The following is a 15325-nucleotide window of genomic DNA, read 5'->3' as shown; positions in this document are numbered from 1 at the left end:
ATAATGAATAAAGAGGGTAATTGAAAATTTTAAAATGTTCTTGCCACAAAAAAAAATTCCATTATATGAAATATTGGGAAAGAACAGAGCTTTGGGCTTGGCAGGGGGCAGGGAGCCAGGGGGAGTGGTGAGTGTGAACAGAGACCACCCGTCCTACTGAACCGTGGAATATACGAATGCAGCAAACGCTGTATCCCGGATAAACCCTGTGAACAAGACACCGTACGTTCCCTCCAGGGTAACCGATACGCTCATGTTTCTGTTCACCATTTTCTTGCTTTTTACTCTCTCATGGTTTCTGAGCCGGGGCTTAGAGAATGGCTCCACGGGGTGGTCCGGGAGCTCTCATGAGGGCGGCCGCATCATCTGCAGGCTCGACGGGGGCTGGAGGGGCTGCTTCCGGGATGGCACCTGCACATGGCTGTGGGCGGGCCCTCACCACAGGCCCGCTTGAGTGTCCCCAAACATGCCACTGGCTTCCCCCAGAAAAAGCCATCCGAGGGAAAAGCCGTAGTGCTTTTGGTGACCTAGCCTCAGGAGTCACATAGGGCCCTTCCAGCACATTCTATTCACCAGAAACAGGTTGCTAAATTCAGCCCACGCTTAAGGGGAGAGGTCTAGAGCTCCCCTTCTTGAGGAGACGGATATCAAGGAATGTGTTGCATGACTCCATCATGTGCACACGACCCAGTATTTGTAGACTCTTCCTTGCCCAGGTGTCGTGGGATGCCACGATGAGGTGCCCGGTGCGGGTCTGCCTCCCGCCGCTGGGGTGGGCATCACTGCCTCCTCCCAGTGCAGCGGTGCGCATTTTCTGTCTGGGACAAGTTCTTGAGTTGTTTCACCAAGGACTTCTTCCGCTCTGCTTTCCCCTTTCCTCTTCTGGGAGCTCCTGCCATTTACAGCTTGGATCCTGGGCTGACCACCTCCATGTATGACCTGTACTTGCCTATTTTCTGACTCGTTTCTGCTCTATGTTCAGAGGGATTTCCTCCACTTGCTATCCTGACCTTGCGCGACGTTCCCTGTGTCTGCGGGCATGGTTTTGACTTCCAACAGCTGCTGTTCTCTGACTGTTCCTTTTAACAGAATCCTGTTCTTGTTTCATAAATAGAGGGCCCATCTCCCCAAGGATCTTGCCAGTTTCTTTTCATTTTTAAACATTCTCTGCTCCCTTCCGGGTCTCTTCTTTCATCCACGTGGCTTTCTTTCTTTTTGCTTGTCCTGGTCTCGGCCACGTGAGAGGCCTTCCTAATGTCTGTGAAACCTCCGTGACATGTGACTTACAGTCATTGGGCCTTGTAGGGTGAGCTTACTGGGCCACTTGTTGGGGAACTCCCCAGGACCATTGTCTCTACAGGCAGGTCAGGTTCGAGAAGAATCTTCCCGTCTCTTGTCTGGAGCTGAATGAAGAGAGGTGCCTGAGGTGACCTGACCATGTGCATTCAGTGTCAAGCTGCTGCCTCAACTATTTGTGGCATTCTCAGGTCCAGACACTGTGTGCCCCCTCCAGAGAATAGGCCTCCCGACCTCTGCTGGGGTGACGGAGGGGCTGTGAGTCTCTCCACCTGCTTCTCAGCTGGCTTGCCCCCACCCCTCCACCGAGCTAGGGTCCCCACCAGGTACATCTGCCGAGGCCTCAGGACCAGGGGTTATCAGCTCAGGATCCAAGCCGAAATATGTGATGCACAAGCAGTGCTGGCCGGTTGTAGGGTGGTGATGGCAAAGCAGGATCTGTGGGGTATTTAGGAGGCCCAACCAGAAAGCCTGGGGATGTAGGGTGGGATGGTGTTGGTGCTAGCCAGGCTGGACATCCCCTTCATGGAGGTCCACTTGGGTGGCCCACCCCATCCTCCTGGGCGGCCCTTCGGCAGTGGCAGGGCAGCCGCTCAGCTCCTGCGGGCAGGACGAGGGCTGCTCAGAGAACAGGGAGCAGGAGTCCCACCTCCGAGGTAGGAAGCATCACGCTGAAATGTCATCCATTCACTCATTCACTCACTTGCGCACAGGTCTGTCGAGAGACCAGTAGGCCTGGGCTTGGGGCCGGGGTGGGCGACCACCCACGCACCGGGGCTCCCAGCCCTGGGCAGGCATGTCCAGCGTGAAGTGCAGATGTGCCTCTCAGAAATCATACTCTTACAGGTATTTAAAAATAATCTGGGGCAGTCCGGGTGTCTCAGCGGTTTAGCGCCAACTTCAGTCCAGGGTGTGATCCTGGGGACCCGGGATCGAGTCCCAAATTGGGCCCCCTGCATTGGGCCTGCTTCTCCCTCTGTCTCTGCCTCTCTCTCTCTCTCTCTCTGTCTCTCGTGAATAAATAAATAAAATCTTAAAAAAATAAAAATAATCTGAATGACAAAAATATTTACAAAGGAAAAATCATCCATAATCCCTGCTATAACAACCTGTGTTCAGGGCCCCTGGGTGGCTCAGCGGTTAAGCGTCTGCCTTCGGCTCAGGGCATAACCCTGAGGTTCCGGAATCGAGTCCTGCATTGGGCTCCCCACATGGAGCCTGCCTCTCCCTCTGTCTGTGTCTCTCTCTCTCTCTCTGTGTCTCTCATGAATAAATAAACAAAATCTTTAAAAAATAAACACCCTGTGTTCATTGTTCAATGTTTTCTCCTGGTATTTCTCCCCGTGCACCTACACACACACACACACACACACACGTGCACACACATACATACACGTATCCACATACGTACGTTCTCCTGTCCTATGCATCCTTCCACACACACTCTATACCTTCTCTCGTTATACGTGCACGTACTCTAAACTCGTAAGTGTGCGCACAGGGATATTGAGCATGTAATATAAATATATAAACATTGTAAGTTAAGTAAACAAATTTAACTTACATTAATGCTCATCTGCCTGGGCCCCCAGGCGTGTACTCATCATTTCTATTCCTGGATAATATCCCAATCTGTGGCTGTGACATTGTTTCTCAAAACAGTCCCTGAATGCTGAATGTTTGGTTCCCTTTCAAAGTCAGACTCGCTAATTCGGCAAGTATTTGCCACGCGGCCCTGCACCGGTCAGCCTGGTCTCCGCGCCGACTGCAACACGGACGCCCCCGGCGCACACGGTCCGGAGGGGACAGGCGGTGAGCAAGTAACTGGACAAAAGAAGGTCACAAAGGGGGTGTGCACTGATGGGAGGACAGGTGGCTGTGGGCGGGAACGGGGGGCCTCCGCGGGACGGGATGCAGCTGCCCTCCTCACACACGGGAGCGGGCTTGCTCTGGCCCGTATGTCTCTGCAGGGGTTGGGGCGCTTGGCTGGGCCGCGTGGAGCACATCACGTGGACTCGCCAGTTCTCCGGCAGCTTCCAGCCAGTTTGAGGGTGGGCGGCTGAAGGAACTCTGCAGGTGGAGCAGCCTGGCCCGGCCCTGCAGCCCCGTGAGACCCCTCCCAGAGGGGCTTTCAGAGTCCCCTGAACATTGGCAGGGGTGTGGCCCCCCAAAAGTGTCTTTAAAGCACCAGGGTCGCAGCCGAGTGGCTCCAGAGGTCCTGCCCAGGGCCCGCGTTCGAGGCACCAGTTCATTCTAGTCCAGATTATGGGCAGGAGCTCCAGCCCTGCTTTGCTACATTCAGTCTGTGCCCAGAAATACTGGCTTTTCCCGAGCCCGCCGGGCAATTCCACGGGCACCAGGCCCTTCACCCACCTGTTAGCGAACCCCCGACCCTCAACCAGCCCGGCCTACTCCATCTGCCAAACAGGACCGGGCACCTCAGGGCAGGACTGGCTGCAGGGCCCAGCACCAAGTGAAACTCAGACCCCTTGCTCATAAATCGTTAATAATTTTGAATCGGTGACAACTGAGCCTCCAACCCAGTGCCCATGTGTCCATGGGCTTTGCTGCATCTGTGGACTGGAAGAGCCGATGCTGGTATTCTGGCCCAGTCGTGTCCCCGCTGAAGGAAAACGTGTCTCGGGGGCACCTGGGTGGTGCAGTCGGTTGAACATCCAACAGTTGGTTTGGGCTCGGGTCGCAATCTCGGGGTTGTGATCTCGGGGTCGTGATCTTGGGGTCATGGGATAGAGCCCCGGGTCAGGCTCCTTGCTTAGCATGGGATCTGCTCGAGATTCTCTCTCCCTCTGCCTCTGTCCTTCCCCAGCCCCAAAATAAATAAATCTTTTTTTTCTTAAGATTTCATTTATTTATTCATGAGAGACACAGAGAGAGAGGCAGAGACACAGGCGGAGGGAGAAGCAGGCTCCGTGCAGGGAGCCTGACGTGGGACTCGATCCCGGGTCTCCAGGATCAGGCCCCGGGCCAAAGGCAGGTGCTAAACCGCTGAGCCACCCGGGGATCCCCAAATAAATTTTTTAAAAAATAGAAAAAAGTTTCCAGGACACTTGCTAACAACGGCGAGGGACTTCTCCGGGGGACCAGTGCAGCAGGGCAGGGAGGTCGGGCTCATGCCGGAACACAGCCCCAGGACATGGGAGGTACAGCCAGGGAGCAGGTGACATACTGCGGGGCGGATGAAGGACTGAGAAGAAACCCCGATCTGGGGGCACTGGGCCACGCCCCCGCCAGGACTCCCACTGAGGGCGGCCCCGTGACCCGCCATCCACGGCGGCCCCCAGCACCTCGGAACGTGACAGCGTTTGGAGACAGGGTCTTACAGAGGTGATTCGGTCAAAATGAGATCATGAGGGTGGGTCCTAACCCAGTCTGACCAGGGTCCCCATGAGACAAGGAGGGCCACCAGGGGAGACCCCGGGCTGAGGGAGGTGTCCACACGCCCAGGAGAAGGGCCTGGGAAGAGCCAGCCCTGCCCACGCCTGGACCCCGGACGTCCGGCCCCTGGGACCGAGTGGCTACCGTTTGAGCCACTGAGGGTAACCAACGTGGCAGGTGCAGGGCGGGACCCCCGCCGCCGGTGTCCACGGCTGGCTCATCCAGCGTGGGCCTGCTCCTGGTTTGCTGGACGTGCCACGCAGGCTGGTACAGAGGCGGCCGTCGTTCCCGTGCCGGACAAGCAAGACCAACCTCCACCCCCACAGGAGGAGAGCCGAGACCAGGCAGACGCGTGACAGCTGGGAGGTCACAGCTCGGGGCCCCGCCTGGACAGCAGCCACTCCGGTCATTGCTGTGCCGCCTGGCCGGGGAGCCCACGAAGCTGTGTGGCCCACGGCGTGGTCGGATGGAGGGGGTCAGGGCCTCAGGGGCTCAAGTCCCCAGGAGGAGGAGCCTGAGTGTAAGGGGGGGACCCAGGCTGGGCCCTCCCGTTACGGCGAGCTCCCTTCCCGCCGGCGCGGCCTACCCTTCAGGCACCAGAAATGCGGGGGAGCCCAGAGCCACCCGAGCAAACACACCCCACGGACAGCATGTCGAGACCCCACAGGAGGAGCTTTTTATTTGAGGACACGCGATGCCTAGTGTGTCCACGAGCACGGGCCGTGCCGACGAGCCGAGCGTGGACGCCACCCGGACCTTCCAGGTTTCCTGGGTCCTAACCTGGCCAGGTCCCAGTGAGGGGGGAGTGTGTCCCCCGGCCCCTCCCGCAGCAGGTCACCGTGAGCACGAGCGGGAACGCACCGGCATCCGTGGATCCCGAGGCGGGAGGGGGTCCGCACTCGGCTGAGGCGGCATCTGGGGGGCCTCCCCTCCCCCAGCGCTGCCCCGCAGACCCCCGGCCTCCTGGCTCAGGAGGGGAAGGGGGGCGCCTCGGCCAGCGGCCGGGACATGCTCTGGATGGCCCACTGCAGGATGCCGTCGAAGGAGTGCTGCAAGACAGCAGAGCGGAGCCTCGCACCTGCCAAGGCTCCAGGGCACACTGGGCACGCCCTGGCCGCCGGGGCCGGCGGGAGTCATAAGCATCTGACCCTCCTTTTCAGAGGTAGGGAAACTGAGGCCTGAGGCACCGCAAGACATGGACTCCTCACGCAGTGCTCCATCACAGCATCCCGGGGGCACAGGGCACGGCCTCCTCGCCCCAGGGCAGCGAGGCAGGGCCAGCTCCTGCCCTCACTGTGCTCAGGGCCCTGGCACCCCACAGGATGGGGGAGTCACGAGGAGGCCCCATATTCCAGCAGGATGGGGTGCCTGCACCCCCGAGGGGGCTGGGGAGTCTTCCCCCCCTTTCTCCAACGGTCTTGGGCGGCCGCCCCCGCCACAGCTCCAGGGCCCTCACCCAGCACCTGGGGTCCCCCCCAAAATCCCCGCACTGTCTCGGACCCTCCTGTGCCCAGCCCAGCACACAGGGAGGGGCCCCACGGCCCGCGGACACCACGTGTCAGCCTCCTGGGTGTGGGGATGGCTGGAGGAGTCTGACCTCCCGTCGAAGAGAGATGGAACCCCTGAAAGCCCCAGTTCCTTCCCAGCCAGTGTAGCTGTTCACCGAAGGGAGAAGAGCCTGGGTTGATGAGGGCAGTGAGAGGTCCGGGGCACCCGCCCGCCCTGCCCCGAGGTTGTGCAGCCCCCCAGCCCCCCAGGATCCAGGCCCTCGGAACCGGATCCCCTCTAGGGTCCCCTCTAGGCCCCTCTAGGCCCCTTGGTGTGCTCGGGCTCCTGCATGCGTCTGAAGCAGCCTGGCCTGTGGTGCTTGGCACAGCTGGGGTGGGGGGGCACCTCCCAGCCCCCCAGAGCCTTTAGGGGGTTGTAGAGGAGGAGGTGCAGGCGGAGGCCCAGCCTGGAGGTGCATTACCTCGTTTAGGAGGGACTCCAGGTCGTCTCTGTGTAGAACCGGCTCGTGCCCAGAGGAGCCGTCACCTGCCTGGAGCCCAGGAGAGGAGGGTCAGCCCAATCTCAGCACCCCTGCTAGGGAACCCCGAAACAGAGCAGGACTCCCTGCAGAGGCCACAGGGGCCTGGGGCACAGGCGCTCATGCCAGGGCAGTGCGGTGGCACTCCTCCCAGGGTGCTGGGCACAGGCAGGGTGCACATGAGCGAGTGTGGGCTGCCCGCAAGGGCCCTGGCACCGCTGGCAGCTGGTTGCCCGAGGCCCCCAGGCCCGCCAGCCTCCACCTGCTACACGCAGCCTTCCGGGGAGAGCCGGGCAACTCAGAGAACCAGCTCGAAGGGAGCCTGTCATGGGTGGAGAAACAGGCCCCGAGAGGGAAGTCCCTGGTCCGATGCCAGCCACTCAACCACCCCACAAAGGCTGCCAGGGCCCACGGCGCCCCTGGGGAGGGGGCCAGAGCAGGGCATGAGCCACAGGAGACTGGCACGAAAGAGCCGAGTCTCAGCTCATAAACACAGGCCCTGGGAGGCCACAGCACCCAGGCAGTGAGGGAGGAGCACAGCCTCGGGGTGTGCAGGGCACCCAGGAAGGGATGGGGCCACACCCACATTCTCCCGCAGGGAGTGGGGCTGGGGGAGGGGCTGAGGGGCTGGCATGTGCTCCTCTCCAAGGTCACTGCGCGCTCCACCTCAAGGACAAGAAAGGAGTCTGCGTTTAAGAGCAAAGAGCCCAGGTGTCCGTGAAGAAGCGTCTTCTGGAGGGAAGGACCCCTCCTGGTGGGGGAGCAGGGGTCCCCCTGAGAGGGCTTGAGCACGGGCAGTGCGGAGGGGCGGGGTGATGGGAGGCTTCCACGCTGCAGCAGGCAGGTGCGGGCCAAGCCTTGGGGTTGCCGGTGAGCCCCCTCATGGGCAGGGCCTTGGCCCCCCCAAGCCGGGTTCCTGCTCAGAGCGCTGGGGGGTGCCGTGTGGCTGGGAAGGAGGATGGGCCACGGATGGGGGCGGGACTCCTTGCCTCCCCCAGGGCCTCAGAGGTTCTTCTGGGGGCAGGGACCCGGTCGGGAAGGCCTGGGGAAGAGGTGCCACCCGGAGGCTCCTGAAGGGACACACAGGACTCCCACCCCCCAAGTTCTGAGGGAGCCCCAGGAGGACTGCCGCTCAGCAGGAAGGCAGACAAAGACCGCAGCGAGCCAGCTGTCCCCAGGGGCTCCCGCTGGCTCCCGGGCGGTCACTGCTGGAGGACCAGGAGCCCAGGTGGGGTCACACTGGGCGTCACGCGCGCTTGCTCATCCCTGCTGGGCGCCTTCTCGCCGCCACCCCTCCAGGGGCAGGTGCACCCCAGGGGCTGGGAGAGGGGGCACTGAGGGCAGGGGCCGGGTCACCAGGGAACAGGTGCATCCCACTGCCATCTCATGCCACCAATGCTTGTAGCTGGCTCTCCCTTCCAGGTAGACGTTATCTCGAAGGCGGCTATTTACACACACAACCCACGGCCCGGGGCATGTTCACCCCCGCGAAGCTGGCACGGGAGCGTCCCTGGAGGTGTGCCGGCCGCTCCAGCCCCCGGGGTCCCCACCTCCCTGGGCAGCACTGACCTTGGCAGGCTCCGGCGCAGCACGGTCAGGGGTCGAGGCGGGCGCCCCGTCGCCGGGGGCCGGGCCCGCGTCCCCGGAGCAGGAGCGGCAGCGAGGGGCCCTGCGCACAGCGGAGGAGGGGGTCGGGCTGGCGGCCTGCGGTGACCCCCGCCGGCCCTGTGCCCCCCTCCCCGCCGCCGCACTCACCCTGGCCGGGGGGCGCCCCCAGGGAAGTGGCAGCGCCAGTGGAAGGCGGCGGCGCAGTGCGTGCACCGCAGCACATCGGAGCCGTCCCCGCACACGCCGCACCGCGCTGCCGGGCCCTGCGGGGAGCAGCGCGGTGACTGGGGACCGGGGAGCTCAGGGACACCGGGCACCTTGGGGCTGCAGCCCCAGGAGATCTGCTCCCCCTTGTTGGGCCCCTGGGGCTGGTCAAGGGGACCCCAGAACCGCCCCCCCCCCCCAAGAAAAGGCGGGAGGGTCTGGGGCACTGGGACTCCTCAACAGGACGGCCGTCCTCCTTGTGGGTCCTGGAGGGTGACGGTGGGAGGTAGGGGCTTCAGGATCAGGGACGGACCATCACTCCTGCCCCGCGCTTCAGAGCCCTCCACCCTCGTGCCGGGTGCGCTCCTCCCAGCACCCAACCCCAGGGCCGCCCTTGCATGGCCAGTCTGGCTCAGCCTGGACCCCAAGCCTCCCCCCTCCTCCCAATGCCCTGCATGTCAGAGCTCCACCTGGCGGCTGTGCAGGTCCTGGCTCCCAGAAGACAGGGCCACCCTCCAGCACCTCCTCACCTGCTGCCCCTCGGGACCCACACACAGGAGGGGGCGCAGGGCTGAGGGTTCCAGCACCGGCGACGGGGCTGCAGGAGGTGGGGCCAGCGGGTGCTTGTAGGGGCCAGCAGCGTCCATCCCGGCTGGGGGCTCCCTGGACTGGGCCCTTCGCGTCTTCTCCTGCCAGCCTCAGTCCCAGGAGGACCTGGAACCAGAGGATCAGTGCTTGGCGAGGCCCCAGGGCACTTGCACAGCACCCCCCAGGGAGGCTTGTATCGCCAGGACCCTGGGAACCCCGGGAGCTGGTGTGGGGGACCCCACCCTGGGGTTTGGGTGCAGATGCTGGCTCTGTGCCCCTAGCAAGGTCCTTGAGCCTGTCCCCATCTGAAGGCGGGGCGTGTGCAGCCCACACGGGCTGTGTACCTGGGCAGAGCAGAGGCCCCTGGGCCAGCCCTGAGAAACGGGCCATTGTGGGGCCACTTCCCAGGTGTAGACGGCCAAACTGACGAGGCCAGGCCAGGGGCAGGGGGTGCAGGGTCTATGGCCCACAGGAACGGCCGGGAGGCCGGACACAGGGCCCTGGAGGGGGCTGGTGCGTACCGGGGTCTCCGCAGGTGGCTCCTGGGGTGGGGGCTCCTCGGCCCGGGGCACGTCCCGCTGGGCTCTTCCCTGGAGGCAGCTGGAGCACCTCCAGGTCCCACTGCTCACGCGGTCACCAGCCAGGGTCATGCAAGGCCAGCAGAAGGGACAGTAGACTCCCAAACACACAGGGCAGGGGAGGCCCGAGGCTCCTCCAAGTCACCCCTTCCCTTTTCCAGATGGGGAAACTGAGGCCCAGGCAGGACGGTGGGCAGAGGCACAATGGAAGCGCTGCCCCGGCCGGTCAGCGGGAGAGCCCGGGATACGGGGAAGTTTAGCCCTGGGGGCGGCCCTCGCCGGCGCGGTCGGTGTCCCCTCTGAGAGCTTCCCGATGAGCCCCAGAACCCCGGACCCCAGCTAACCTGGAGCGGCCTGTGCGTGGCTCTCATGGACCCCACCCTGTCAGTGGGGCCTCGGAGAACTGGGGTGTTTATACCCCCGGGCCACCCACGTTTCCACAAGAGGGATGGCGGCCAGCCGGGGGGGGACAGGGTCGAGGGCAGGAAGGAAGCTGGAGCTGAGGGATGGCCCCGCCGGACGCCCTCATTAGTGACGAGCATCTGGGGCTCAGAGACGGGCGACCTGGCCAAGGCCACTCAGGGGGCTGGGCAGGGCCAGGGCTGGGGGTGTCATTTCTCCCGCCTGGGCTCTCCCCCGCTGGCTGCGGTGACCCGAGGGAGCTGGTGGTAGCGGGCAGGGCCGGGAGGGCCAGTGCCCTGCCAGGGACGGACACCCGCTCAGCCTGACTTGTGGTAGGACCTGCCTGGAGGGGGGCCCGGCTGGGGGTTTGGGCTGGGGAGTGTGGTGAGATGGGACAGGATGGGGGGCCTTATTCTGCTTCTCTGCCCCCTGGGGCCCTGCTGGCCAGGCTGGGGGTGGGGGGCAGATGTGGCCACATGGGGAGGCGGGTGGGAGGCCCCAGCCCCACTGCCTCCCTCCCGGGGGACCCCACTTCCCAGCCGTGGAACGGGGACCCTTCTGGGCAGCCTCCTACTCAGGGGGCAGATGGGTAGACACGGCCATGAGGGCAGGTGGGGGGTGGCCAGGCTGACCCGGGTGCTGGGCTCACCTGGGAATGTCGTGGAGCGGCGGGGACAGGCAGGCCAGGTGGAAGGCCCGGGGGCAGCCGTCACAGCAGATGAGCTCCCCGCCATCCCGGCACACGGCGCACTCGTCCTCGTTCTTCTGACACGGGCCGGACACACGCATCCTCTGGAGGATCCCGGGCTGGGGCAGCGCCCTCCCCGAGAGCCCCTCGGAACAGCCCCAGCGTGGCGCTCCCCGGGGGTGCGCGAGTCCCCGGCCTGCTCCCCACCGGCGGACGCCGGCTCCCTGCCCCCCCTGAGCCTCTGGTGCCCACCGCGCACCCCGGGGCCGGGCCGTCCATCCTGGGAAGGCTGAGCCTTCCGAAAGCCCAGTTTCTCGTGGGCACCGTGCTCCGGGCGGCCCCTACGCGGCACGCCTGGCCCCGCGCCGCCCCTTCTTCCCAGGCACCCGCTGGGCCCGGTGCCACCTGCCTGCACCCCAGCCCGCGTGGTGCCACCTCCTCCGGAAGCCCACCAGGGCAGGCAGCCGTGTGCAGTGATACTGCCCGCTGCCCTGCCAGGCGGCTGGGGGCTCCCGGGGGGCGGGCGCGCCTCCTGCTCCTTCTTGGGGGCCCGGGGCTCAGCACCTGGCATGAGCGAGGGGCGCCCGGGTCTGTGCTGGGAGCCCCACGACGTGCTCAGCCCCATGACGTGCTCGATGCTCAGCTTCCTGGCCCCCAGCAGGGGCCACGTACCCACCCACCGGCCCGCTGTGAGACAAAGGACAGCTGGTGCCCCGACCAGCCCTACGGTGGCAAAAGCCTGGTAGGACTTATTTTCTCTGACTTATTTGAAATTTTACAATTGTGTGTTATCAGAAAAAATATTATTTAAAAAACAAAAAGGCTCTACTCTGTGAACAGAAGCTTAGGCCTCTGTCCTCACCATCCAAGCAAGGGCCCCGGTCAAGCGGCAAAGTGGCGGATGGGCCACCCTGAGGACCATCCGTGGAGGTGAAGGAGATCCCCCCTCCCTGCCACCGTGGCCTGGGCATTACCTGCTGGAGCTGGGGCTCGCTGGGGAGGGCAGGAGGGGCCTGCACCCTGCCCGGCTGGCCTGCTCTCGGGTCACCTCCACCCTCCTGGGGACGAGAGGGAGGGTCACCGGAATGAGCTGGGCGCAGCCCCAGCTGAGCTCTGGGCGTGCTGGGGGCGGGTGTCAGGGGCTGTGCTTACGGGGGCAGGAGCCTGGGCCCCCTTGGCCCGGACCAGGGTCTTCAGGCCGCTGCTACGGGTCCTGTTCTTCCCCCCACTGGGGTCTTCGAACTTGCTGGGAGTATAAAACTCCCCCCCCACCTGGATGCACTTCTTGGAGCCACCTGGGAGGAGAGGCTGGCTGGCCCCCGCTCGGCCGCACTCTGGCCTGGGCGCCGGGTGCAGGCAGGGGGAGGCTGGGTGCCCTGCCGCTTGCTGCCCCTCCTCCCCCACCCCACCTGGCCCCCCGGGCTCCGGGCCCGCATCCTGGGCACAGGACGGCTCGTCTTCAGGGGCTGTACTGGGTGAAGCCTGTCCACCAGATTCCCATCCACCTGGAATCTCGGAGTGCAGACGTCTTTGGAAGCAGGGTCTTTATAGGGGGGATTAGCTAAGACGGGCTCCCGAGGGACACTGAGTCCGACGGAGAGGACACAGGCATAGGGAGAAGAGCCTGGCTTGGAGGCGGAGTCTGCAGTGACAAAGCCGCAGCGGCCAGCAGCCGGACGGGCACGGGCCCCTGCCCTAGAGCCTCTGGACGCCTGGACTCTGGATCTCCTGTTGTGTTAAGCTGCCCAGTTTGTGGCCAGTGGTTATAACTGCCATGCTGAACTAGGGCGGGCCCCGGGCACCCTCCCTGGGGGGTGAGGTGTCCCTGTCCTGACACCCCGGTGGCCGGAGCCCAGCCCAGACGGAGGGGAGGGAGGCGGTGTGGGGGCGGGAAGGCGCTGCAGGCCGTCCCGCTGGAGAACCAAGACCCCGAGGGGCCCATCCAGGCGGGCAGAGGTGACCCAGGATGTGGTCACCGCCAGGTGCTGAGGAGGGACACGGATCCAGGGGGCCTGCATGCCCCTGGCCGCCCCTCTGGCAGCGCCGTCTACCTGACTCAAACACCTGCTGGATGAGGATCCCCTCCAGGGCCCCACAGGCTCCTGGGACATCCCCGGACGACACGGTCACGGCTCTCTGGACCGAAGTGGACATGGTCTGAATTCCTGGGGAAGGGAGCACCAGGTGGGGGGGGGCGTCATCCATTGGAAAGAGGACCCCTGAGCACCTCTTTCCTGCAGGCAAGGAGGTGGCAAAAGGTGTCTGGGCTGCGGAATCCTCCTTTCCTCCCGCCCGGGGCAGGACAGACAGCCAGACAGCCATGGGTATGTGCGCTATGCACGCGTGAGCATGTGCGTGTGTGTGCACGGGGTGTGCAGTATGGGCGCTGCTGTGTGAGCCAGGCGGACGCCGTGGGCAGGACGAGCAGGGACCCCAGGGCGTGGAGGGGGGCAGAGTTCGCAGGCCCGCCCTTAGGTCAGGTGACCCTAGGGGGTCTCCGGGGTCCCCCACTCTGGGGCAAGGAGGGGACGGGAAGGGGCCAGGCGTACATGGGCTGACTTGAGGAGCCTCCTCTTTCCTGGTGCGTCTGTCCAGCCGAGGCTCTGGGGTGAGGCGCTAGGTCAGCACCCCAGGGGGCCCTCCGCCCCCACCCTGCCCGCCCCGGGGGAGCCTCCGGGCCTGGCTCACCGTTCCCCAGCGGGAGGCGCTGCGGCTCTGCGCTGCTCTCGGGCTTCCTGGGCTTGGCCTTGGCCTGGGAGCCTGCAGGGGGAGCCGCACCAGCCTGGCCTCGTCGCCCCGCATGGCCAATACCTGCGGCCAAGGGCGGTGCGGGGGGCAAGAGAGCCCCCGGGGTGCCTCCCCAGCTCCCGTGGATGCCCTTGCTTTCCTGGGCGCTGCTGTCCACAACCAGAAAAAGGAAGTAACACCCGCCTGCCTGCTTCCGGGCTCCTGGGACAACAGGGGACGGCCTGGCCCACCCCCCTAAGGATCCAGAGGGGCCCAGCTGGGGGGGTGTGGTCAGGTCGTGGCGGGCTCCCCAGGCCCATCTGCGGCCCGCCGGCTCCTCCAAATAGGTACCTGGGCTAGAGGTGACCCTTGGAGACAGTGCTGCTGGCGGGGTGGCCCTGGGCTCCTCCGGAACCTTCCTCTTGGCAGGGGGTCTGGGCAGCAGCGCCGCGGCCTTGGGGCCCGGCGGGGGCTTCCTCCCCTTCCGGGGCTGGCTGAGGTCCACGTCTGCAGGGTGCAAGCAGGGGCCGAGCCTCGACACCAGGACCCACACCTTGGGAGGCGGGCAAGACCTCAGCGGGACGGTCCTAGGCGATGTAGGGGGCTCCCTACCCCCCCAACCTTCCCTCTGCCATCCAGCTGGGACGACCCCAGCACCCGGCCCCCAGCGTGGAGGTCGAGCCCCGCAGGACCCTGGCTCCCCCCGACCTTTGGGGAAGCTGTCTAGGATGGGCTGCAGCCGGGCGTATCTCTCCACATTGTAGTCCTTAAACAGAACCCTCCAGAAGTCCAGGATGGCAGCTGCGTCCTGGGTCAGGAGCCACGAGAGGAGCGCGTGGAAGGCCTGCGGGCAGCCTTCCTTCTCCTTCAGACGCAGGGTCTCCTGAAGCGAGCGTGGGGAGTGGGAGGTCCTGCCTCCTGCCTCCTGCCCCCCAGGCCCCCAGCCCCCCGACTTCCTGCCGTCCGCCCGCCCCCAGGTGCTGCAGGTGACCCAGCACCTGCCCGTGCCCCTGGCTGGCGGGGGCGCGGGGTTACCCGGGGATGCTGGGGGCGGGAGGCCACCTGGATCTCCTCTTCGGGGACCTCACCCCGGCTTGGAGGGCAGCTTCAGGAGGGCTGGCAGGGCGTTGGAGAGGCGCGGGAGCTTGTCCCGGAGACGCTGCCCCGTCCCCTCTTCACACCCACAGCCCCATCCCAACCCCCTCAACCCCACTCGGGGGACCCGGGGGCGGGGCCCCCCCAGGAACTTGTCTTCCCAGACATTGCCCCAGGCTCGAGGGCAGGGCAGGGCTTGGGGCAGGCTAGGGGGCGTGGGGGGTGCGGGTCGGGGCCCACCTGGAACTTGTCCTCGGGGACCACGTCGTGGTCGGCCAGTGCGTGCAGCAGCGGGAAGGCGCAGTCCACAGCCATGGCGATCTCCGTGCGGTGCAGCCTCAGGAGGCGGCGCAGCCCTGCGTCCCCGCCGGCCCGGGCCTCGCCCGCCATCGCAGGGTCTGGGGGCAAAGGGCTGGAGGCCCCCTCTCCCCGCCTGGGGTCCCGTGGCCTCGAGGTGCCACTGGACTTGTGGAGCGCCTGGGCCATCTCTGCCTCCCAGCCCGAGCTGGCCCTGCCCTGCCGGGCACCTGGGCGAGAGCACCTGGGTGGGGGCACCTGGGTGGGGGGGCACCTGGGCGGGCTCACCTGAGCAGGCTCACCTGGTCAGGTTCACCTGGGCAGGCACGTCTGCAGGGCTGAGCCCAGCCAGCACCCAGTCTCTATTATAGCCGACTCCCCGACTCCCCGTGGAAAGAGCAAAGGCTGTGTGTCCCCGGA

The 15325-nt window shown here is 65.1% G+C and overlaps 2 protein-coding genes across 2 annotated transcripts in view; one reads left to right on the top strand and one right to left on the bottom strand.

The window, feature by feature from the left end:
• The window catches only part of CSTB (cystatin B), a 449713-nt gene that overhangs the window by 10019 nt on the left and 424369 nt on the right, over positions 1-15325 (top strand). The window lies entirely within an intron of this gene.
• AIRE (autoimmune regulator) lies at positions 4187-15108 on the bottom strand. The gene is given in 15 exon segments (XM_025462129.3): positions 4187-5741; positions 6662-6730; positions 8288-8387; positions 8474-8589; positions 9061-9198; positions 9200-9244; positions 9640-9739; positions 10748-10863; positions 11761-11844; positions 11939-12081; positions 12838-12951; positions 13475-13546; positions 13865-14020; positions 14222-14396; positions 14849-15108. Coding segments are annotated over 15 exon segments (1755 nt in total). The 5' UTR covers positions 15095-15108; the 3' UTR covers positions 4187-5660.

Source organism: Canis lupus, chromosome 31 (assembly GCF_003254725.2).
Source record: "Canis lupus dingo isolate Sandy chromosome 31, ASM325472v2, whole genome shotgun sequence".
Lineage (NCBI taxonomy): Eukaryota > Metazoa > Chordata > Mammalia > Carnivora > Canidae > Canis > Canis lupus.
This window is presented reverse-complemented; position numbering and strand designations above follow the sequence as displayed.